The following is a 25,613-nucleotide window of genomic DNA, read 5'->3' on the forward strand; positions in this document are numbered from 1 at the left end:
CGTAACCGCCTGCCCCTCCATCTCCCATCCTTCCTGAAGGTTCATCTCCCTCTATGGAAGTGGTTTCCCTGGACCAGTTAACACAGTGTGTATAAGGACATGGCATGCTCATGGTGTCTGTGTGTATGGAAGTGAGATTTATGTAAATGCAGTGGACACCGTGTGTGTGTGTGTGTGTGTGTGTGTGTGTGTGTGCAGTTGCAATTACATTTATTGTTATTTTGTGTGGCCTGGATTTCCTTGCTGTGGTGCTGGGCCTTCTCAGCCTAAAGGACAAAGAGAGACACAGTCGCAGGGCAAGGTTGGGAGATAGTTTGTACCAACCATTAGCCAGCCACCCATTCCCAAGAAGATGCTTCAGAGGTGCACAGGACAACAGGGAAGTTTAATCCTAAAATTAATCCTGGGGAGTTGAGGTGAAGAAGTGGGATGCTTCATCCTTAAAATAAACATGGCAAAGAAGCTCAGATGAGCTTTAAGCCCTTGCTGTCCTTATCCAGATCTAACCTGCTTGACACTCAAAAACACTTCACTGAGGCCCAACAAAAAATTTTCAACCCTCCAGAACTGGAATGAATAAACTGTAACTGATGCGCATTGCTAAAGATGTGTGTTATGTACTCATATTATTTTATCTAGGATGAATACATGTTGGCTTTTGTCTGTCTGTATGTATCAGAATTAGTAATGTTGTTCCGTGGGCATTGTGTTCTGCAAGCCAGTTGCAGAAGTGGAAAATCACACAATGTTATGTCAACATCATTTCCCCCAGAAAATAATGTGAGCTTAATAATGGGATTAATTTATATTTTTGGTTTGAATCAAGTCTTTAAAAATAAATGACAAGGTATATGTGAGATGACTTCAGGTTTTTTAAATCAGTAATTTGTGGAAATAGACTAGCAAATCCTTGTTATACTGTTGATCTCAAATTTCATTGTGGGAATTCCTGCATTTATTTTCATGCTATCTAACCCACTCTACTGGTGTAGAAAAGATCGATCCCAGCAGAATAGATGCTTTCAAATAAATATATTGAGAACTTTGGTGCCCACCTAATGTTTTGGAAGTTTTGAGTTGTTGCTAACTCTGTGGAGGTTTAGCTAATGGTGAATATTCTTTCACAGGCAGTAGAATAACCAGTCTTAACACTGAGAATGTCATAACTTAACTTAGTGCTTCATATATCTAATGAAGAGGACTTAGTCCATGAAATCTTTTGCCACAATAAATTTCTTTAAGGTGCTACAAGAGTCTTCGTTCTTTTTTGCTTTCCCCCTCAATGTTTTAATGAAAGACAAGGGTTGGAGACAGATGACTGATTAAGGGCGCTGCAGATGAAGACATCATTTCCCTTGTTATGAACACTCAGGGTGGTACTCAACCAATTTTTACTTGGAGTATATTAATGACTCTTAGTCATGTTCATTAATTTCAATGGGCCTGCTCTGAGAAAAACTTAGGTGAATGTTTAGCCCTCATGTTTATTTTATTTTTGTCAATTCGAAAATCTGAAAATTTTATTTTTCAAGAGCTGGATGGGGGCATACCGTATGGACAATAATGAAAACGCCCTAAAATATGACTAACTGAGGAAACTGGGGGAATTGATATTTAATGGCCAAATGATCACATTGTCTGGCTTTGCTGCTGCAAAGAGCTGTAAATAAAAAATCCAGCCACATTAAAATGAACTGCAATTTATGTTGACATTTTTTTGCGAGTGTGTTAACGGGTTGCAATGGACATGAATAACTGAGGCTCATTAATTTCAGTGGGAATACTCTGAGTGGGATTTAGTTATAATCCAATATCTTTCTCAATCGGCTGTTTGTTACATTTACACAATTGTAGGGAATAAGATGGCGAGCAAGAAGAAGGAAGTTCAGCTACAGGTAGAGATTTTGTCTTTTACCTTAATTATTCAGCTGCTGGCTGGAACACCCAGCACTTTAAAGCTGACAAAACTCTACGTTTGCTTTACTTTAGGCAGTAATACTTACTCAAGAACAATGGGAAGAAATGTTGCTGAAGAAAGGTCTAACAGGTACAATTCCCGCCTTTCCTCTTATATACTAAAGTGTGTGTGTGTGTAAGCATGTACGCACCAGTTTTTAATTGTGTACATCACTGCACTGCATTTACAAGTGCATGTACTTTGTAACCCCTTTACTGGATGTTGTATCCTCACAAAAACAAATTCCTGTGTGATTTTAACTTTTCAGAACTTATTTCATGTAAGTAGTCCAAAAACATGCAGTGAAATAAAGTGTGGAAATATAGGCTGTTATATCTTTAAAATATGCCCTGCCAAGTCAGTTCCAAAATTTCCCTCTTCCCCCAGAATAGGAAAAGATCACACATTTGGTAAGTTGAAACTTGGTTTACTTACTAACTCTCCAAAGGTCATGTTCATATGCTTTTCCATACATCAGTCAGAAAAGTTGCACAGGCAGTAAAACTTAGCTTAGTTATAAAGTGGTAAAAGTTTCTATACAATTGGTGTAGGAACTTAAGAGTGGCTAGTGAGAGCCATGCGGTTGAGCTGGAGCAATCGCCTCAAACCTCTTCACATACTGAGCCGCTCAGGTAGACTGGGGTTGAACAATAGGCTTTATTATCTATTTCCTCCCAAAGTAAGGGGAAGTGACATAGCCAAGCCTGGAAGAACAGTTTACTCTATGGTATTAACTTCTTAATGCATTAATTAGACTTAAGCATGTTGGTTATAAGAGGCTGGTTATCCCACAAATATTCCGAATTATTCTAGGTGCATTTTTTTAAAAAAATGGGCACCTTAAATGCAAAGAAGTTACACTTACTGTCACATCTAGTCTGACTACCAAGCATAGTAGCACAGAAAGTCAATGTCTGATTTGCAGGCTACAGAGCTCTTGATTTGAACCCTAGTGGCACCTGACATCTGTGTACTGTAAAATCGGACTACAAAGGCATACATTTTTTGAGTTTTCTGATTTTCATTAAATATGTTTAACAACAGCAACAGTAATAATAATAATAATTTTATTATTTATGCCCTGTCCATCTGGCTGGGTTTCCCCAGCCACTCTGGGCGGCTCCCAACAGAACACTAAAAACTTCCCTAAACAGGACTGCCTTCAGACGTCTTCTGAAAGTCAGATAGTTGTTTATTTCCTTCGCATCTGACTGGAGGGTGTTCCACAGGGCGGGTGCCACTACTGAGAAGGCCCTCTGCCTGGTTCCCTGTAACTTTGCTTCTTGCAGTGAGGGAACTGCCAGAAGGCCCTTGGTGCTGGACATCAGTGCAGTGGTGGAGGAAGAGGAGTGTGGGGAGAGCGCAACATCCCCGGCAGCGCGATCCTGGTAGGGTGCCATCGGGGGTGCTCCCCCGCCTGCGCTGGGCACCACGTCCCCAGGTGGCATGCCACGCCCATGGGGCGGCGCACCATGCCCCCAGGATGCCTGCCACGCGCACCAGCCCCGCCCCTGGCTGTTCTCCGCCCCCCCCCCCCCAGTGCCGGAGCATGAAGCTCTGCCACTGCCTCAGTGTCTGGGCTGAACGATGGGGGTAGAAATGCTCCTTCAGGTATACTGGGCTGAGGCCATTTAGGGCTTTAAAGATCAGCGCCAACACTTTGAATTGTGCTCAGAAACGCACTGGGAGCCAATGTAGGTCTTTCAGGACTGGTATAATATGGTCTCTGTGGCAACCTGGCAGTCACTGTGTTCACCTGTTCTGGGCCTGTGTCTACCACATATGGCAGGCCACCTCTGCTGAAAACTAGTATTGGCATTCTGCCAGTTCTTGAAGACATGCCTGGACTTGGCCTTTTGGTCTTATTTTTAATTCTTTATAACTGTTTAAATTCTTATGCCTTTTAACTGGCTTGTGTATATTTTAATTAAAGGGGTTTTACTGCTTTGATAAGCCTGTTCCATTGTGTATTTTAATTACGTATGGATTTTATAATTGATTTTATGCTTGTAAACTTAGAAGCCATTTTGGTATACAAGTGGTGTATAAATAAATTTATAGTAGTAACAGATGTAGTAAAACTTAAAACATGTGTTAATTCCCGGAATACGATTGCTTACTATTACTGATACACCATGCCTATTATTAATTTGTGATCTTTCCCGTAAAACCTGGTAAAAACATGGTTTCAACAGAGGGGCATGTCCCTGCCCCCAAATCAGAAAAAACGGTATCACCCATTTGAAGTTACACATTTTATTTAGGCACTTTGTTGTCTGTTTCCCAGTAGTAGATGTGTATCAGGCTTGGTGCGGACCTTGCAAAGCTGTCTTGAGCTTATTCAGAAAACTAAAAAATGAATATGGTGAAGATGATCTTCTGCATTTTGCAGTGGTAAGGATCCAGATATGAAGCCTTCCAATACCAAACATTTTGGGGGAAGTATACTTTTGTGCTCTGTGATTAATTTCCTTATTGCAGTTTCAGCAAAACACTGAAGAATACATTCCAAATACAGTGGTACCTCTGTTTAAATACTTAATTCGTTCTGGAGGTCCATTCTTAACCTGAAACTGTTCTTAACCTGAAGCACCACTTTAGCTAATGGGGCCTCCTGCTGCTGCCACGCCTCCAGAGCACAATTTCTGTTCTCATCCTGAAGCAAAGTTCTTAACCTGAAGCACTATTTCTGGGTTAGCGGAGTCTGTAACCTGAAGCGTATGTAACCTGAAGCGTATGTAACCCGAGGTACCACTGTACACTATCATTATTTTATTGCTAGGTCGACTGATTTCAGCTGCTGGAGAAATACTGTAGTCACATATCAGGGTTGCCATACATTCAGAATTTCCTGGACATATCCAGAATACTGCAGTTGGAAGCTGTGTCTGTGTGGAAATTGCCCCCTCCCCCGCAAAAAATGTCCAGGAAAATTCAGGCATATGGCAACCCATGTTGGCAGTGTCATTTTTGGCAATTATCCTTAAAAATAGCCCCAAAACTTCTTCCTTTTTTTCTTTTCTTTTTTTGCAAATTTGCCAAAAAAGCTCAACAACTACTTTTCTGGCCAGATTTTCACTGTTTGAAATATGGCAACACTATCACATATGAAAAGCTACTGCATAGTTACGAAAGAGGGGAGGAGTAACAGAATTATAATATATGAACCCTAGCGGGTGGCGCTGTGGTCTAAACCACTGAGCCTAGGACTTGCCGATCGGAAGGTTGGCAGTTCGAATCCCCGTGACGGGGTGAGCTCCCATTGCTCGGTCCCAGCTCCTGCCCACCTAGCAATTCAAAAGCACGTCAAAGTGCCTGTAGATAAATAGGTACCACTCCAGTGGGAAGGTAAATTGTGTTTCCGTGCGCTGCTCTGGTTCGCCAGAGTCATGCTGGCCACATGACCCGGAAGCTGTCTGCGGACAAATGTCGGCTCCCTCGGCCTATAGAGCGAGATGAGCGCGCAACCCCAGAGTTGTCTGCGACTGGACCTAACCGTCAGGGGTACCTTTACCTTTTAGCCACCTTTAAGCTAAAAATACAAGAATTTGTGCAGATGTAGTTCATCTACAAATAGTATTGCAAAAAATAAAAATCAAGCCTTGGGAATACGTAACTTTCAGAAGGAGAGGGTATTCTGCCCTCAAATTTTAGAACACAAAATATTGTTTAACAGATCTTCACTGTTCATTTCAGAGAGTGTTCCACATCCCTAAAGACCAATGTTAAAGATTCTGGATTTTCCAAAATGTTGAAATACTGCTCCCACTGCTGGTTTGGGAAGTGCTGTACACCACATTCTGCATCTATCATGCCATTTCTTATTAAATACCAGGTTTTGATGTTTTTACCTGAAACCTACTTTGATCTGAATTGGGGAAAAGAATGACCAAGCTGTCTTTTAAGCTGGTAATGTGTGCAGAGCTTTACACATATTACGGTAATTTCCCATTGATTTCAGTGAAATATTAAGCAAGCATGTGCTTAACTTTTGCTTTCCCTTTAAAACTAATGGGATTTCAGACCTTTGGCTAGAAGAATGCTATTTATTTCCTTACATTTGCATTTTTCAGTAGCACCATCTATGGTCGCGTTAACGGTGAAGTCATGCAAACATTTATTTTGAATGGGATCTAAACTGGAAACAAGGCAGGAAGCTATCAGCAGACTGCAAATCAAAACTCAGTGAGCCAGCCAGCAATACTCTACAGAGAATCTACAGTGGTACCTCTGGTTAAGAACTTAACTCATTCTGGAGGTCCGTTCTTAACCCAAAACCATTCTTAACCTGAGGTACCACTCAGGGCCGTCTTAAGCATATCTGGCGCTGTGGTGTGAAGGTCTTTCTGGAGGAGGCGGTCAGCAGCTGGAGGGCAGCTCTTCGGGCAGGGAAGAGGCAGAGGCTGGACGTGGCGGCCCCCTGCTCAGCTGGCCGCTTCGTGCCGCGGTGGCCACGGCAGGTGGAGGTTCTGGACGTGGCGCTGCTTCGGCGTGGCATGGCGGAGGCGGGCGAGGGCAGCGAGCTGATGCCAGGAGGCACCGCGTCTAGCCTCTGCCTCTTCCCTGGTGCCCTCCAGAACTTGGCGCCCTGCTCCACTGGCCTCTTTGGGTAAGCCCCTGGTACCACTTTAGCTAATGGGGCCTCCTGCTGTCGCCACGCCACTGGCACACAATTGCTGTTCTCATCCTGAATTAAAGTTATTAACCGGAGGTACTACTTCCGGGTTAGCGGAGTCTGTAACCCGAAGTCTTTGTAATCCAAGGTGTTTGTAGCCCAAGGTACCACTGTATATGGGAATTGCTATAGCTTGGCTTGCGGGTGTTTTGAAAAATGATAATAATGTAGGTTATGTATCTGTCCTTCATTTAAGGCAGAAGCTAACAGCATTCCAAGTCTGCTCCCCTTTAAAGATAAATGTGAACCCGCTTTTATCTTCTGTGTGGTAAGTACATGGTGAATGACTTTAGTTTTTGTTTTACTGGTGACTAATTCTCAGTTAATTCTTCAGATTGAAAAGAGGCGCATCATTGAAGTATGGATTTATATGAAATAGTTTACTATGGAGCTGGAACAACTGACAACAAACTAGTGATAGATGTCAAAATTTAAAAAATTGTCCAGTAGCACCTTCGAGACCAACTAAGTTTGTTCTAAGTTTGTTTTGTGTGCATGCACACTTCTTCAGATACTCTGAAACAGAAGTCACCAGACCCTTATATATAGTGGGAGGGTGGGGTGGGGTTTTTCTCAGGAGGGTAGTAGGAGATGGGTGATAGATTTGCCACACATAAAGATCAGCGTGTGTAGGAGCACATCTTTCTGCTAGGTCACAAAACATCAAGGGATTCAGAATACCCCAGATCACACATATGCAGAGTATTCGATATGCCAATATGCTCAGGCCAGAGGCGGATTTAGGGGAGTACGGCTGGTTCGGTGGCACTGGGGACAGATCCATGAGTCAACACAGGGGGCGTCAGAACTATGATGTAGAATGGCTTATTATTTGAACCATTGCCATTGAGAATCTCAAGCTGAGTGTGTAGACATCGATGTTATCTCCAACTTCCTCTGAACAATCCTAATTGTCAGATAAGAAACCAGTAAAAGTTCAGTGGTGTAGAAATTTAATTGATCACATAAATCAAATGAAATATTTTGATCATTTGAATCAAGTGCCTCCAATTGTTTGGAGCAGCAGATTTTTTAAACAAACAAACAAACATTTTAATACAAAAATAATACAAGAACTTAAGAAACAACTGAAACGAACAGGCATGCATGAATCCCCTGGGTATACCAGCAGGTGCCACAAGAAGCATTTCCCTCTGTGATAGGAGAAAGTGGAATTCCTCATTAAAGGCTGAACCTCAGTTACCTTTCCTCCATTCTTTAAAGTTCCACATCAAACTGCCCCCCCCCTTTTTTTTGCCCTGGAGTTTTCACCGCAAAAACCCACTCCTTTAAGCTCAATCAGAGCAAACGTCAGTCCATGGAAAACCTGCATTAACGTTTGCACCGATTGAGCACTAAAGACTGGGTTTTTGCAGGGAAAGCTCCAAAGGGAGAATTAAAATGTTCGGACACAGAGCGTTTAATCATGAACCTGTGCCTGAAAAGAGTGGGGCAAAGGGTGTGGATAAGCCCTGAGATAGTCCCTGCCATCTTTTGGAACTGTGTGGTGATGCAGAGCTGGGAATTGGTGTCACAATGTTGTGATCATGAGGGCTCAGGGACTTCTCAATTTTCTTCTATCACCTTCCACAGCTAAGACTCCCAGTGTTCCCACACCACCGACCCCCCCCTCCAGTTTGTTTATGCAAATGGAATAAACAATTAATTATAATGTATAGGTAGATTCATGCTATGCTAGTTGAGCTGAGTTCCCATGGAAATCATTGGGGCAAGTCATGGTAACTTTTTACATTGATTCCAATAGGCTCAGCTGGAGCTTAACTAACCTTCGGTGCAATCCTATGCATTTTTACTCAGAAGTAAGTCACACTGAGGTTATTGGGACTTACTCCAAAGTAGGTGAACATAGGACTGCGGTCTTACAGTGCCAACTTGTGCAGGTCTCCTCAGAAATAAGTTCAATGAGACTCCCAGGCAAGTGAGTATACCACGCATTTGAAGGATAATGATCAATGCTGATAATTTTTGTTAATTTTAATTATTTTAGATCATTGTGTTTATGGTGTTTTTGTGATATTTTGAGCAGACTTGGGTGGCTATTCCCAAAAAGGTAGGATATAAAAAATAATTTTAAAGCAAAGATAAATACGTATAGGGTGATAACCAGAGTTAGTCATAGAACAGACCCACTGAAATAATTGGACTTAAGTTATTTAGGTTTGAGTGTGACTCGCCTTGGATACCACTGATAGGATTGCAGCCATAGGCTTCCAGGTTGTTGGAAGCGAATAAAGCACATAAAACAAAAGGTTTGCACCTGGAAAATATTTGTTGTTAGAAACCAATGAAAACATACAAAACTATGAGATGTTGCTGAACACTGTTTTATTTGGGCAAATATTATTTGCAGGATGGCAAGATGGTAGACATTGTGAGAGGCGCGAATGGACCTCTTCTGTGTAGAAAAGTCATAGAGATAGTAGAACGAGAGAGAAGAATCGTAGCAGGAGAAGCAGAAAGACCGGAGGTAACTCTGCCTTGACTCAGTATTGGCATATTTTATTAAGAAGTACGGTTGCCTTCCCTTTCTAATGCTCTGTGTTCTGCTTTATTGCTGAGATGATTTTTATTCTTTGTACACACTCCTGTTTTCATTGGTTTGAAAGTGCTACCCTGAGTATATGTTCACCCCAGTGGCGTAGCGTGGGGGGTGCAGGGGGGCCCGGCTGCACCGGGCGCAACATCTGGGGTTAGGGCAAATCCATTGGTTAGGGGGCGCAAATCCACGGGTTAGGGGGTGCAAATTACTTGCCTTGCCCCGGGTGCTGACAACCCACGCTACGCCACTGGTTCACCCTACATACTTATTGATCCCTCCCCCCCCCCCCCCCCCGCCGGACCATTTCTCTGTTGCAAACTGCTTTGGAAATGATGCAGAGAGTTTTGAAAATTAACTCCAATCCTAAGGGTGCAATTCGCTAGGAGTGCCCATTCATGGTGTCTAGGGCTGCCCCACACCATTAAAACACATTTGAAACACATTCCTCGCACCCTCAAAGAATTCTGGGCACTGCGGTTTCTTAAGGCTAACTGAGAAGTGTAACTCTTGTGAGGGGTAAACTAGGTGGGTGATGATCTACAATGGCTTATGATCTATGACACTTGCACACGACAATATCAGATGGAGGCTGAAATTAATCAGAACAATTCTAGGAAACGTAAATGGACACAGGCACCATTGGACACGTATGAATGTGCAGTTGTGGGTGGCACTGTGGTCTAAACCACTGAGCCTAGGGCTTGCCGATCAGAAGGTCAGCAGTTCGAATCCCCACGACGGGGTGAGCTCCCGTTGCTCGGTCCCTGCTCCTGCCAAGCTAGCAGTTCGAAAGCACGTCAAAGTGCAAGTAGATAAATAGGTACCACTCCGGCGGGAAGGTAAATGGCATTTCCGTGTGCTGCTCTGGTTCGCCAGAAGCGGCTTAGTCATGCTAGCCACATGACCCGGAAACTGTCTGTGGACAAACGCCGGCTCCCTCGGCCTATAGAGCAAGATGAGCACCGCAACCCCAGAGTCATCCGCGGCTGGATCTAACAGCCAGGGGCACCTTCACCTTTATTTCCATGGGTCTTGTTGTGGGGCAGGGAAGCAGCAAATTTGGGTTTGCACAGGTGCACTGGCAGGGCCAGTCCAGCACTCCCACTGGTGCGTCGCACAGCCTGGACCTCCCACCCAGGTAAGCTGCAGCAATGCCCGTCTCAAGAGGGTGCCTTTGCAGCTCTATGACACCCACCCTTTGCAACAGAGTCCTACCATGTTCAATGGAACGTAATCTCAGAAACGTGCGCACCAGCTTGCTATTTTAAGCACAGAAGTCCCTGTTGGTGCCGAGCGGTGCAGTCATAAACAAATCTACTCCAAATCACACTTCACCGAATTCAGTGGGACTTACTGCCTGTGAGTGGTTATAGGCAGGGATGGCTGGAACCCCTTGGGATTGGTGGCATGGGAAGGCAGGGAGCCCAATGGCGGGGAAGCAGATGGCGCCAGAGCCAATGACAGGCAGAGCCAATTTACTCTAGTTTTGTCTCCATCTTCCCTCTCCTGAGTTCTACAAGGGGGACCCTGAGACTAAGGAGCCGGAAGGCAGGGCCACACCCTGGAAAGTTGTAAGTAAGAAAGCAGGCAAGGTAACAGCTGCCGTGGGAGGCCCTGAATTATGTCTGGATGGCAGCTGGGGCATAGGGAGCATGGGAGAGTAGCCTTTTCAGCCCATCCAGAAGACACCCCCTAAAACTACTAATAGTGGGGTGGGGTGGTATATTGAAGAAACACCACAGCAGGGAAGATTATCCCATTCCTCCGAACTGCAATCCTCAACCAGTGCTCTCCTCCCCATCACTGGCTTTTATCCAATCAAAGCTGCCTTACCTTGCTGCTGATGGTATCTATCCATTGATGCTTTCTTGATGCTTTCTTTCCATCCATCCATCTGCCTATGGAGAATCTATCTTGGTGATGTTTCATTTCTATACCGTTTGGAAACTTTCGAAAGAACTGTCTCCCGATTGCATCCTTACCAAATATTATTTTGAAAAGTTGGTATGACCGTCATGTAACAGTGAAAACATTTTCAGTTGCCAGAACTTCTGTTTGTGGAGGAGAAAGAATCCGATGAAGAACTGGTAGAAGAAGAAGCTGTCGGCAAGTTTTCCTGATAGATTTTTATTTTTTATTTTTAGATGGGTAGCAAATCAGTGGTGTGATCGTTGTCGTCGTCCATTAACCGTTTGTTGGTAGGAATGTCTTAGCAGGAGACAGACGCCCCCGCAGCTCCAATGGGGAGGAGTTAAGCATGCTCTTCCCCACCACCCTGCCTCGGGGTCCATAGAACTGTGACTCGCTTCACCTCTGGTCAGTCATGCTGCTTACCAGGCGCTAGAGGTGGAGGGGAAAGGCGGCGGTGAGGTTGGCGCAGTGCAAACACTCAGGCGGGTAGTGTGCCAGCCTCTTCACTGCCACCCCCTCCCTGTCTTCCTCCTTATAAGCAGCAACACAACCAGCCAGAGGGTCAGGGGAGTGCCACTGCCCGGCCACACTGTCCGCTGCGGACTGCAAGGCCAACACCACATTATGGCCATTGCAGGCCTGCCATACAACAGGGTAGAGTGACCTGCGAAGTGGGCAAGACATGAAGGCAGGAATTGGTATCTGAATGAAGCAGCAAGACTTTTGAAAGGAAAATGTCTGCACCTGCAGCCCCTTAAAGCAAATTCAAGGAAGAGTTTCCCATTCTAGTGGTTTTTTCTGATGCCCAGAGTATTAAAAAATGCCAATCTGTCAACATTTCAGACCAAATTTTCTGATATCTGGAAAAAACCCATTTGCCATTTTCTTTTTACTCATCTTGGGTAAGAATGCAGACAAAAGAGGCAAATATTTCATGCTGCTGGGGGTACAAATAGGCATGAGTTTTATCAGGACCAATTTTTAATCTTCTGTTCTACTAACTAGACAGACCTAGAGGGAGGTTTTTTGTTGCTAGAAAAATACAAATTGGATAAGGTGGACTTACTGGAACTGGTTTTCAGTCAGCTATACTGCCAGTGTCTTTTAAACATAGTTTTGTTTGTCCTGATCACATTTCTCATACTTATCTACCTGTATGATAATGTCATTTGGAATCTCCTTCCTGAAGACACAGATATGAAATTGTGATGTGGTGCTCTTTTTGATGGTCAGATGTGGTCAGATGCCTGTAAGGATTTGCATTTAAATACAGTGGCACCTCGATTTTCGGATGTCTCCATTGCCAAACGTTTCAGTTTTCAAACACTGAAAACCCTGAAGTAAATGCTTCCGTTTTTGAACACACCTTGGAAGTCGAACGGCTTCTGCCTGCATGTATCTGTTGTTTTTTACAATTTCCTCTGTTGAATTGGCAGACCGCCCTTTGTTCCTCAGTTTTCAGACTTTTTGGAAGTCGAACGGTCTTCCAGAACAGATTACATTCGAAAACCGAGATACCACTGTAAATGGATCCCACACAGGGGAGGCATAGATGTTAGTGCTTGTTAAAGCATCACAGGCATGTATCTATAAAAGAACATTTGACATAGGAAGTTACTTAGTACGTAGTCTTGTTCCTATATGGTGAATGTTATATACTGCTTCTCTTTTAGAGGAGGAAAAATACACTGTTGTGATCATAAAACCTGATGCTGTTGAAGCAGGAAAAGTTGAAGAAATTAAACAAACGGTAAAGAAAACTTTTTACCGAAAAATATGAAACAATACTGATTCATTTGAAAACTAGGATGGCAGGAATTTGCTAAGCCAGATGCGCAAAACTTCCATATGAAAACAGACCAAGAGCCATGTGTTTGACACATTATCCTGTTTTTTTTCCAGCTTCAGGAAGGCCATAAAGAAGCTTAGTAAGCTGTCTTACATGGCAAGGGGGCTGAAACCATTTTGGTGGGCTGTAAATACTTGCACAGTGATGTATTAAATGCTGTGCTAATCTGTATTTCTGTGTAATCTGTAGCATGGATGCTGCTCCCTTGAAAAGCCAGAGAGTTTTGTGGAACAATTTTTGTTTGGCTGCTTACACTCTTCATATTTGCTCTGCATCCAGTGTGGCCCCACCCCTGGCTTGGAAAGCAGTTACCCATAAGCCATATACACAAGCCATATATATCCTGTACCTGTTCTAGCATTTCTTATGAAATCCTGCATTTTGATGTGCTGTCCCACAAAACAGCTTAGATCTGAATTGAGAAAAGCAACTGCATTTTAGACCAGTAATGTGCACACAGTCATTGTGCCAATAACACCAATATACCACTTCATCAAGCACTATGATAAAACCACTATCTACTCTTGCATTATATGCTTATTTCCCCTCCTATCGGTTACTAAGCAACAGTGGCTGTAGCAACTGAGAACTTTTTTAACAGGCTCAAAACCTAAAGGCAGTATGCCCCATGTTTTCCACAACATCTTAATTTCATGGTGAAGAGATTCACAAGCCTTGCTTGCATGAATTTAGAACATCGTACTTGCAACGAGTCACTGCTTTATATATAATATTTCAGGATCGGTTAAATACTTTTGTGCAAAATCAAATTACTGGATGCAAGCTTTTCAGCACAATCCTATCTGTACATTTAAGCAATAGCTCAGCCCTAATCTTCTAACAATGCTTAGATGATCAGGCAATTTTGTGGGCATGCTGGCCTGCTGTAACAGAGAATGAAAAAGGGGTATCAAAGATGTCTTTCCATCCTAAAAATGATTGATCACATTAAATTGTATGTTGCACCTCCCTGTTTGTTTAAAGTTTTTACATTAAGATTATGGTGATACATGAATTTTTTGAATTTTCATTTGCTCCTTTGTTCAGATCAGATAACTGATCAGTTAAAAGTTCTTTGATTGGTTGCACTGCTTAAACACAGCCTAATAACCCAACCTTTTTTCTTCTGAAATGTGCTCCGATAACTGAAGATTACAGAGGCAGGCTTTAACATTCTTGCAGAAGCCCTGAGGACATTAACGGATGAGCAAGTTAGGGATTTTTATCAAGACAAATCAGAAGAGGTAAGAAGAACAGATAAATGTGGGAGAACATAGCCATTGATGTAGATAATCAAAATAATTGATTACATGAATTGCATGTTAGCATAGCTGTGGGAAAATAATCTAGTTACTATTTTAACTCATTGAAAACCAATGCTGGCCTTGCTGTGCCTTATCCCTCTTTCCACCGTTTCAGGTCCCCATACTGGTCAACAGCAATGGAATTCCCACCAATTAGCTTCCAGTTGGTCACATCGCTCCTCCTTACTGGGAGGCAGAGACACAAGGCGGCACCAAGGTCCACAAGGTGCAAATGCACCAGCAGGAGGCTTTTGGGAAATGATTTATAATGAAATGAGAAAAAAATAATAGAGTAACCTTTGTTAAAAAACCAGAAGCCTTTTTAGTAGGTATTCTGGGAGCAGAGATTCCAAAAGAACAGAGAAAATGGTTTATGTATGCTACGATGGCCGCCCGGATACTGTTAGATCAAAGGTGGAAAGAGGGAGCAGTCCCGACCAAAGCAGACTGGCAAACCAAGTTAATAGACTATACTGAAGTGGCAAAACTAACTGGAAAGCTCAGAAATGAAGATGACAAGAAATTTAAAGAAGAATGGGAAATGTTTGCCATGTACTTCAAAAAGTATTGTAAACAGGTTAATACATTGGCAGGATTTTAAGAGCGCTTGTAATTTTAGAAACAGTGTAGGAAATTTGAGGTAAAAATAATAATAATTTGGAATAGAAATGATATACAGTTGAAAAAGAAATTTAAGGAACTAGGGAAGGGGCGAGGGAGGGAAGTCACGGGATTTGGAGAATCCCATTTTATGGATTTGATATGGCTTTTACGTATATTTTTCTTTGTGTGCGTTTGTTGTTGTTTGTTTTGTTGAAAAAATAATAAAAATATTTTTTTAAAAAATGAAAGACAAATGCACTAGCAGGAATACTGGATTGGTTCTGCCAGTGCATTTGCTGAGCATCATTCTCGACGTTGCCTGGTCCCTGCCCTCTGCCTTCCGGTGAGCAGCCCTGATGCAGCCAGCCAGAGGTCAGGTGAGATGCAGCAGCCCACCATGGAACTGCTACTGGATAGAACGTAAACTTCTATATTTGAAATATTTTAGGATCTCAGTAGCATCGCTAAATTAAAGGTAAAGGTAAAGGGACCCCTGACCATTAGGTCCAGTCGTGGCCGACTCTGGGGTTGCGGCGCTCATCTCGCTTTATTGGCCGAGGGAGCCGGCATACAGCTTCAGGGTCATGAGGCCAGCATGACTAAGACACTTCTGGAGAACCAGAGCAGCGCACGGAAACGCCGTTTACCTTCCCGCCAGAGTGGTACCTATTTATCTACTTGCACTTGATGTGCTTTCGAACTGCTAGGTTGGCAGGAGCAGGAACCGAGCAATGGGAGCTCACCCCGTCACGGGGATTCGAACCGCCGACCTTCTGACTGGCAAGCCCTAGGCTCTGTGGTTTAACCCACAGCGCCACCCGCGTCCTTATTGCTAGATTACCTAATGAATATGACAATATGATGTTACAGGTACCTTGTATCTCGGTAATAACAGGGAGAAATGTAGTGCTAAATTAATTGATGGTGAGTCTTCTTTCCTGGCACCTAATGACAAAAATACTTTCCCGCCCGCCCCCCCCCCCCCAGCTTGACTTTGAAGAGTTTGTTTCATTTATGCTGTCTGGACCGTGCCATGTACTGATCGTTTCTGAAGGAAAGCAAACACATGAGGTTATGCCTTATTTACAAGAATTGGCTCCTGGAGAACTGAAGGAGGGAGAGGAGGGGGAAGAAGAAGAGGAGGAGGAGGAGGAAGAGGAGGAGGAAGAAGGGTATCGGAAACCTCCAAGTGAAGCGCCAGCCAGGTAGATTCCAACATGGGGTGCGTGAGTATATGGGTGTGCAGGTGGATGTGATTCCTCCCACCCAATATGTGATTGACAGTAATGTTGCTTGTGCATTGGATACTATGTGCAGGATTTTTCAAATCTGCCCCGGTATTTCAAGTGTGTCTTCATGCTAGGCAATATCGATATACTTCACTCAACAAATTATTTATTTATTAAGTTCATTTCTATACCGCTTTATATTTTAACAGCATATTAAAACATCAGTAAAACAATCCAGAATCAAACATTTCTGAAGAAAGTCAGATACAAAGTATACAGTCAAAGCAACATAATTAACAGAAAACTAAAATATTATCTTAAAATAAAACGTAACCAAGGAGGTCAACTACAGAATACATATTTAACACAAACAAAGTTAAGAAAAAAAATCTTAAACATTTCAAAAACAGTTGGTAAGTGAAGCCAAATATAAAATGCATGTTTAAAACAGCATAATTAACAAGAGAATAAAATATTATCACAAGCATGACACGGTTGTTTGGAAATTATCTCTGCATCTAATTTCCTTCCACCCTCCTCCCATACACATCTTTGCAATCTCCTCCCATACACATCTAACTCAGGATAGGACTTCACGCATCAGATGGAAGTAGACTATAATCCATGAAAGGTTAGGACTGAATAAAGGGGCTGGGGCCTAAGGTGCCATCTGCTGCGGCTGCAAAATAATTGCACGACTGCCCCTCTGGAAAGCCATTGTTACTTTATTCTTCAGGGTGGGGAGGGGTTCACTCGGACTTGCCTTCAATTCTGACAACCTTTTGGCTTAACTTGAAGACCAGCTAGAATTAATTTCTGAATGGGCATGTGCAGAACCGCAGGTTTCTCTCCCAGATTTCCTTTTCCTTACAGATTACTCACGATTTCTTTTTGAGTTCCGGTTTAACCCATTTTAATATGCAATGGCGTACACCGGTAGGGGCCGTGGCACAGGCACCAACTCCTAGGGGGTCGCTTCGGCCCCCAATAAAATATTTGAGGGGGTTGGGGCCCCCCAAAGTTCATGAGCATTGCCATTCAAATGGGGCGTGTGGACTGCACCTTGTCATCAATTATGTGGGGCAGTCTGGGCAGTTACAAAGCACAGGGCACCACACTGTGGGGATGCAAAACTGAGACAATCCAAAGTTGAGAAGATCCATTTGGGGGCACCAAATTTTGGCCTCACCCAGGGCGCCATATTACAAAAGTTTACCAGAATCTGCCCATGTACACACCAGCCCCCCTCTCTCTCACCTCTGAAATTATGTTTTGAATTATGTCTGTCTATTGCAGCAAGATTAGTGTTTCACAGCCAAGTCTATAAATTTCACCTCAAAGCTATTGTGATGCATTAAGTGCTCATTTTGTACTTTGTAAAATGTTTAACAGTGGTTACATTTATATTATTTTACCCTTTATTAGCTTGAAAGGGTTCTTGGAAGGCCAGGCTATGTCAGATTTATGTGACGTTCATGACAGAATGGAAGAAGCAAGCCGCGAATTGGCCTTCTTCTTCCCTGATTTTTCCAAGCCGAAGAAAGGCCCAGCTCTTGAGAAAACAGTGGCCTTGATTAGACCTTCTCTCTTGAGGGAAAGGAGAGGTTAGTGAACGTCAAATACACAATTCTCTCCTTATTCTTGACATGCTGCTGGGTCCAGAAATGTGGTCGCAGAAGCTATTCTTGCATTGACTCTGTACCAGGGACTGCTATGCGCAGGGCAGTATCTTACAATACCCAACATAATAATAATAATAATAATAATAATAATAATAATACCTTTATTGTCAATGTACAACCTGTGCACAATGAAATTAACCGAGCTCCCCCGCCCCAAACACTCAGTCTCATTGCACGGTGTGTGCTTGTCGCACAACACACCAACCCTGAAAGTCAGTTGCACTATATTATTTTCCGTTCAACAGCCCATGGAGAGAAACTGTTTTTTAGCCTGTTGGTACGATTGATTATACTTCTATATCTCCTGCCCGAGGGTAGAAGACTAAAGAGGTGCTGGCCTGGGTGTGAATCGTCCCTGAGAATTTTTCTTGCTCTCCTAAGGCAATGATCCCTTGCAATGTCATCTAGCGGACTCAAGGGACAGCCCATGATACCATGTGCTGTATTCACCACCCTCTGTAGAGACTTTCTGTCCTTGACTGTCAAGCCAACGTACCCCACTGTGATACAATATGAGAGGACACTTTCTATTGTGGACTGGTAGAAGGAGGTCCAGCTCTCACTTCCATAGCTGGACCATAAAGAAGGCTGATCGCCTAAGAATTGATGCTTTTGAATTATGGTGCTGGAGGAGACTCTTGAGAGTCCCATGGACTGCAAGAAGATCAAACGCATCCATTCTTAAGGAAATCAGCCCTGAGTGCTCACTGGAAGGACAGATCATGAAGCTGAGGCTCCAGTACTTTGGCCACCTCATGAGAAGAGAAGACTCCCTGGAGAAGACCCTGATGTTGGGAAAGATGGAGGGCACAAGGAGAAGGGGACGACAGAGGACGAGATGGTTGGATAGTGTTTTCGAGGTTACCAGCATGAGTTTGACCAAACTGCGGGAGGTAGTGGAGGACAGAGGTGCCTGGCGTGCTCTGGTCCATGGGGTCACGAAGAGTCGGACACGACTAAATGACTAAACAACAACAACAACAAAGAAGGTGGTCATCAATTGTTTAACATTGTTCTTTCGCAAGACCCTGAGGAAATGGAGTCTCTGTTGGGCCTTCCTAACCACCTGAGTTATATTGTTTTTCCAAGTGAGGTCTTCACTAAGGTGAACTCCCAGGAATTTAAAGGAAGAGACTCTCTCCACGCACACACCCCTGATATACAAGGGTGCTAGTTCCTCCGAAAGTCCAACACCATCTCCTTTGTCTTGCTAATATTTAGGTGCAAGTTATTCTCTAAGCACCATGTAGATACTTTCTGAACCTCCCCCCCCCCCCCGGTATGCTGATTCATCTCCACCTGTAATTAGACCCATTATGGTAGTATCACCTGCAAACTTAATAATTACAGTGGATGGATCAGATGAAATATGTATAAAACAAGTACACGTAGGGACTCAGCACACATCAAAACACAATGGGTTTTGATGTTAAAAGCTGCATAGCACAATATGGCTGCCACGAGGGGCGTGGCCTAAGAAAAAACTCGAGAGGCAGCCATTTCCAATGGATGGGATGGCAGTGGCCTGGCTGGGTGGGCGAGAACACCCCCACTTTTTGAAAGCGGCTGCCTCCCCAGTCTTGCTGTATCCACAGAGTACCGTGGGGTGGGGTGCCTACATGTCTTAACTGTTAATCGTCTTTTGCACGCAGATTCTATTCTGAAAAGGATTGAGGAGGATGGCTTTCAGATAGCAATGCAAAGAGAAATCATCTTAACAGAAGAGCAAGCTCGTGAGTTTTACAAAGAGCACGAAGGTCAAGATTATTTCCCAGCTCTACTGGAACAAATGACCAGGTGCGCCCCTTGAGAAGCAAGAGCTTTAAATGCAGGGAGATAAATTTATTTTACACACCGCAACTCTGAAACTTGGTGGAAGGGTGAGAATCAAATATTAATCAGGGATGTATAAAATGAGTACAAAATCGCAGGTACAGAATGTATTACATACATGGCCTCTGGTTCAAGCTGCCCTCATGGGATCCCAAACTGAGCAGTGAATCCTATTATTGTCCACTGTTCAACTTCATGGGGCATCTGTCATTTAATTTAGTCCTTCCCGGTGATGGGGCTGGCGCCACCACTAGAGTTCCAGGTTTTCTGGTAAAATGGACAATCAGATGATGATCAGTTTTGGGGAGAATGCCGGGCAAAGTTGAGATTACTTCCAGATAAGGAGGGAATGCTATCTATTTGGTCCTATATTAAGATAAAGTGATGCGTATGGGGCCCATAAGTAAAACAGACCAACAGAAAACACAAAAAAAATAAACTAGGCTCCTGCGTATCCACTTTTTTTTACAAATAAATTTATTTAAAATGCTAGGAATATTGTGCATAACGTATTTCTCAAACTAGCAGGGATGCTGCATTTAACCAAGTATTTCCCCCTTTTTTCTGTCTAGTTTGTTTAATAAATTCCTTACTTTATTGGCATCCCTGACTGAGCTATTTCAGTTAATAGCAGAGCACTTAGAATCACTTTGGTACGAGTGATTCACATGGAATTTGTGAATAGTTTTATAAATGCAAAAAAAGAGAGCTAATCATGAGTTTGTGACAGGTCTTTTTAAAAACCTTCTGTTGTATTTGCACCGGACAGCGGACCAACTCTTGCACTTGCTTTGGTACGAGAAAATGCGATACAGAAATGGAGAGCTTTACTGGGCCCAAAGATAGTAGAGGAAGCAAAGGAACAATGCCCAACAAGGTATTTTTTAAACACACACACACACACACACCAGTACCTTACAAATACATTGCATTCTGATAGATAGAGACGGTAGAGCATAAGTAAAGTTAAAGCATGTTGTAACTTGTTTGACAACAGTGCCATCCTCTGGACAGTGTTGCATGCTTTCTTCTGCTACATTCCCCCCCCCCCCCGTGCCATTGAACCCATATTTTAGTGGTTAGTGTACAGTATTATAAAAATGATTGCATTGTTTTGTCAATGCCCTGATTTGACAAAGGTGAAAAAGTTGCATCTCTGAATAATGCAGATTCACAGATCCCTGGGCCCTAACCTGTCAGTAACGTGGGGGAGGCGGGACTGTTTCCTCAGGCTGAACCCCAACTACATCCTATTGTAGGGGGGTAACTTGGAAACGGGACGGGGGTAGCGCTGTGGTCTAAACCACTGAGCCTAGGGCTCGAATCCCCGCGACGGGGTGAGTTCCCGTTGCTCTGTCCCAGCTCCTGCCAACCTAACAGTTTGAAAGCATGTCAAAGTGCAAATAGATAAATAGGTACTGCTCCGGTAGGAAGGTAAACGGCGTTTCCATGCGCTGCTCTGGTTTTGCCAGAAGCGGCTTAGTCATGCTGGCCACATGACCCGGAAAAACTGTCTGCAGACAAACGTTGGCTCCCTCGACCAATAAAGCGAGATGAGCGCCGCAACCCCAGAGTTGTTCGTGACTGGACTTTACTGTCAGGGGTCCTTTACCTTTTTAAAGTTGGAAACACAAAGCTTCTTGTGTCCTATATCTAATTTCCTGATTTTGTGGTCTCTAGCTTACGCGCTGAGTTCGCGGTTGACAACGCACCCATCAATCAGCTGCATGGGAGCTCAACCTCTGAACAAGCTGCAAAGGAACTGGAATTCTTCTTTCCTGTGGAAAACACTTTTGCTGTCATTAAACCCACTGCTTTTGAGGAGCACAAAGGTAAACAGCCGGAGGATAGTACACCCACCCACTCTTAGGCATTCCTTAGGCCAGGGGTCAGCAGACTTTTTCAGTAGGGCGCCAGTCCCTCAGATCGGGGGGGGGGGGGAACGGGACGACGACTATATTTGTTTGGGGGGGGGGATGAACAAATTCCTGTGCCCCACAAATAACCCAGAGATGCATTTTAAATAAAAGCACACATTCTACTCATGCAAAAATCCGCGGGCTGGATTTAGAAGGCGATTGGGCCAGATCTGGCTCCCCGGGCCTTAGTTTGCCTACCTATGTCTTAGGCATTTCAGGAAGCAGCAGGATAGTACCTTCAACCCTCCCCCCCCCACATGATGCTGATGTCTCTCCCAGTCATTTCAAACACAGTGATCATGTGTGCAGTGTTGATGAGACATGGACTGATCATGTTGTTCGGATGCCTGATTATCGTCTTCCAAAGCAACCACTCTATTCTGAACTTAAAAATGGTAAGCGTAATGCTGGTGGTCAACAAAAGAGGTTCAAAGACTCACTCAAGGCAAAACTTAAAATATGTAGTATAAACTGGGAAACACTGGCCTGTGAGTGCTCCAGTTGGAGAACAGCCTTGACCAAAGGTGTCATGGACTTTGAAAACGCTCAAACTCAGGACGAAAGGGAGAAACACGCTAAGAGGAAGGCACGCTTGGCAAACCCTCACCGTGATCAACTTCCACCCAGAAACCTATGTCCCCACTGTGGAAGGACGTGTGGATCCAGAACTGGCCTCCACAGTCACTTACGGACTGACTTTTAAAACCGTGTTTATGGAAGACAATCTTACTCGGCTATGAGTGATTGCCTAAGAAGAAGTATCTGGACAAGGATAGCCTAACTTCCATTGTCAATGCTCTGCTAACCTTTAGGGTAGATTACAGCAACACATTTTATGTAGGGCTGCCTCTGAAGACTGTCCGCAAACTTCAGTTGGTACAAAATTTGGTGGCCAGGTTGCTCAATGGGGCAAGACGGTTTGGGCATATTACACCGATCCTGGTCCGACTAGCTGCCGATTAACTTCTGGGCCCAATTCAAAGTGCTGGTTTTGACTATAAAGCCTTAAATGGCTCAGGACCGCAGTACCTTAAGGACCGCCTCTCTCCACATGAACTGACCCGGACCCTGTCATCATAATTTAAGGCCCTTCTTTGTGCGCCTCCTCTTTGAGAAGTCTGGAGGGAGGCAACACGAGAATGGGCCTTGTCTGCAGTGGCTCCCCACTTGTAGAATGCTCTCCCCAAAGAGGCTCACCTTCATTTTACACCTTTCAGCAAAAACCTTCCTTTTCAACCAGACCTTTGGCTGATAGATATTCTATGCCCTTTTAAATGTGTTTGTGTCAGGGGGTGCAGGGAGGGGAGTTTATTGGTTTGTGGTTTTTTCTTCTTGTTTTTATTATGCATTTTGTGTTGTTATCTTGCATTTTTTTGTTGTTAACTGCCCTGAGATCTACAGATTAAAGGCAGTATACACATTTAAAAAATAAAATTTAACAAATAAACAGGGGGAGAAAAAAGTTGGTTTCCAAACTAGTATCATTAAAATAATAAACAAAGGTAAGAATATAATTTACTAGTCTTTAAAAGTTTAAGCACTTTTGAAGTTCTCAGTTCTAAACACACTTTTTTCTCTTTTAGATGAAATTCTACAAGAAGTAAAAGAGGCTGGATTCATCATATCTGAAATGAAAGAAACACACATATCCTCCGAGATGGCAGCACAGTTTTATAAAAACCAAGAAGGAAAACCCTTTTATGATCAGCTTGTAAATTATATGTCTGAGTAAGTGCCTGTTTTTTGTTTTAATTAAATCCTCAGGAAGTATTGCAGGCCTAACTTGGAAGTCAACAAGCAGGCAGACAGCTTCTGTCATGGATGTTTTAGGTATTTTTGGCACCTAGGGAGGAGACTCTTCCTGGACCACTTTGGATCAAAGAGCAGCCCCACATTACGACATCTTCCTTCGCTCAGAGGTGGAGGGTGGGACCTCAGCAGCTCCAAAATGGTGTTCTGGAACTTCATGGCTGGGTTTGCTAAGGTGGTGGCAATGGATATGGCAAACAAAACAAGGAATAGAAAGGCGGGAGCTTGCTGCTAAGTCTTCCTGGCCAAAGGAAAATGACTTGTTTTGAATTCCTATATAAAAAGGTTTGGGAACCACTGCATTTAGTATCCAAAAAACCATCCAGTCATCATAACACTAATTTTATGTTCCAGTCAACATTTACAAAATATATCCTTAAACATGGCTGAACAAATATTACAAATTCATAGAAGTCAATGTCATATACTGTACTGTATTTAACAGTCAACGCTGCATTGTTGCTTTAGTGTATGTTTTAAATCCTTAACTTCCTGCAAGGAATACTTCCCGTATTTCATGATGAAATACATGCATATCTTCTGGATTTTCTATGATCCAGATCCCCAAGTTTAACTGGGAACTCCCTTCCTTGTATCAAATGGCACCTTGTCAATTTTTCCTTTGTAGTCTTATCCAAGTTAAAATCCACCCATCCAGATTTTGTAAAGCTAATTTTATATGCAGAAATAGTGCTGAATTATTATTTAAACCAGTTTGAAAGTTATTCAAAGATATTTACAGGATGCTGTACAAAGTCTGATTTCCTCTGAGCCTGAACTGGCAAAAAGACTCAACAAAACTCCTTTGGGAGTTATAGTTCAGGAGCATCTGGGGGGCCAAAGGTTCCCCACCCTTGTCTTAGGATAAAAAAAAATCTGTTAAAAATTCATTAAGTACTCTGAACTATCAGTTCCTTGCAGGATTAAAAAGAAAGTTCCTTGCAGGATTAAAACTAAAGTGGCAGAAGTACATAATGTGACTGATGAAACTTCATCCAGTTCGCAAAACAATTTTTCACACATGCAAATAGTACTTTGGTGAAATTGAAACACCCTGTTTTTAAAAAGGTTTTTCATCCAGAGCCTTTCAGCTGCTGCATGTAGAAAAAGAGTGCTCAGAATGTGCAACATCCCGATCTTCTGTGGTGCAACCATGTTGCAAAATGGCCTGTTTAATTTTTGTTAGAGCAGAGAAGGTTGTTAATCTACCTTCACCATCAGTAGTAGTGTAGTTATCTCGTGTAAAGCTTTTAGACAAATGGGAAATGGGTAGATCGCTGGTACATAACTGCAAAAATGAGTGAAAACTGCCCCACCTATATCCCATGTGTAATTTGGATACCATGGGCTGTGCTGCTTTACGCTAAACATATACCTCTGATATATTACCATAGGCAGCATTCTGATATATTACCATAGGCAGCATTCTGATATGAACTTGCCTTGCTCATCTTGTGCAGAATGCCCTGCTAGTTATGTCAACACCAGCAGCTACAGAACCAGACTGTTAGCGTAACATAAATCTTTGAATGCCTTGGTTTTTCCAGTGGCCCCTCAATGGTAATGATTCTGACCAAAGAAAATGCTGTGGAGGAATGGCGGCAATTAATGGGACCGACAGACCCAGAACAAGCAAAAGAAACTCATCCCACCTCATTACGGGCTAAATTTGCAAAAGATATTTTGCGCAACGCTGTTCACGGATCGTCTAATGCAGAACATGCTGTGCAGAGCATTAATTTTGTCTTTGGAGATATCGATCTAGAGGACCTAAAACACAAATATGTCTATGTCTAGTAGAATGGTCAATGTGATTTTTTTATTTGCAATATATGCCATAACTAATAAATGAGTTAGACTTGTATTTTTCTGATTAGCATTGTGTTACTAGTCAATATTGCAACGTGCAACTGTTCCACACTGATAGCAGTGGAAATCTTGCCTTTGGCTTCGAGGAGGAAATTGCATCCTCTGATGGGTGCTACATTACATCCTAGCAGAGTGATGTTCTATACAGACACCTTGGAGGGCGAGGCTTAACTGCAAGAATTTCACCATCATCAGACATTGTTTGTATAATACAAACACGTGACTGAACATTGTGCTTGTAGTTCTCTCTGTGGTTAATATTGCAAAGTAATTGCATAATATGCCACTAACAGCTTCTAGACCTATTGATGATTACACGTTTCAGAAAGCCATTACTTCTGGCAGTTTGTATATGGCTGTGTTGGTGGGAAACTCTGGCACTTTCTACCCCACAACTTAGTTCAGTAATATAA

The 25,613-nt window shown here is 43.1% G+C and overlaps 1 protein-coding gene across 1 annotated transcript; it reads left to right on the forward strand.

Annotated features, from left to right (window-relative positions):
- Positions 1-25,175, forward strand: NME8 (NME/NM23 family member 8). Its single transcript, XM_028751477.2, has 16 exons — positions 1-85; positions 1,855-1,895; positions 1,990-2,047; positions 4,245-4,351; positions 6,829-6,900; positions 9,004-9,120; positions 11,232-11,298; positions 12,777-12,853; positions 14,104-14,196; positions 15,847-16,064; positions 17,514-17,692; positions 19,423-19,567; positions 20,373-20,480; positions 21,284-21,435; positions 23,106-23,250; positions 24,879-25,175. The coding sequence occupies exons 2-16, from the start codon at positions 1,863-1,865 to the stop codon at positions 25,126-25,128; spliced, it is 1,821 nt and encodes a 606-aa protein (XP_028607310.2). The 5' UTR covers positions 1-85; positions 1,855-1,862; the 3' UTR covers positions 25,129-25,175.
- Positions 25,176-25,613: the final 438 nt, after the last annotated feature.

Source organism: Podarcis muralis, chromosome 12, assembly GCF_964188315.1.
Source record: "Podarcis muralis chromosome 12, rPodMur119.hap1.1, whole genome shotgun sequence".
Classification (NCBI taxonomy): Eukaryota; Metazoa; Chordata; class Lepidosauria; order Squamata; family Lacertidae; genus Podarcis; species Podarcis muralis.

Coding starts and splice junctions, on each gene's coding strand:
- NME8 (XM_028751477.2), top strand. CDS start 1,863: ATGGCGAGCAAGAAGAAGGAAGTTCAGCTACAG. Junction 1,896..1,989: donor AGAAGGAAGTTCAGCTACAG/GTAGAGATTTTG, acceptor GCTTTACTTTAG/GCAGTAATACTTACTCAAGA. Junction 20,481..21,283: donor AAGGAACAATGCCCAACAAG/GTATTTTTTAAA, acceptor TGTGGTCTCTAG/CTTACGCGCTGAGTTCGCGG.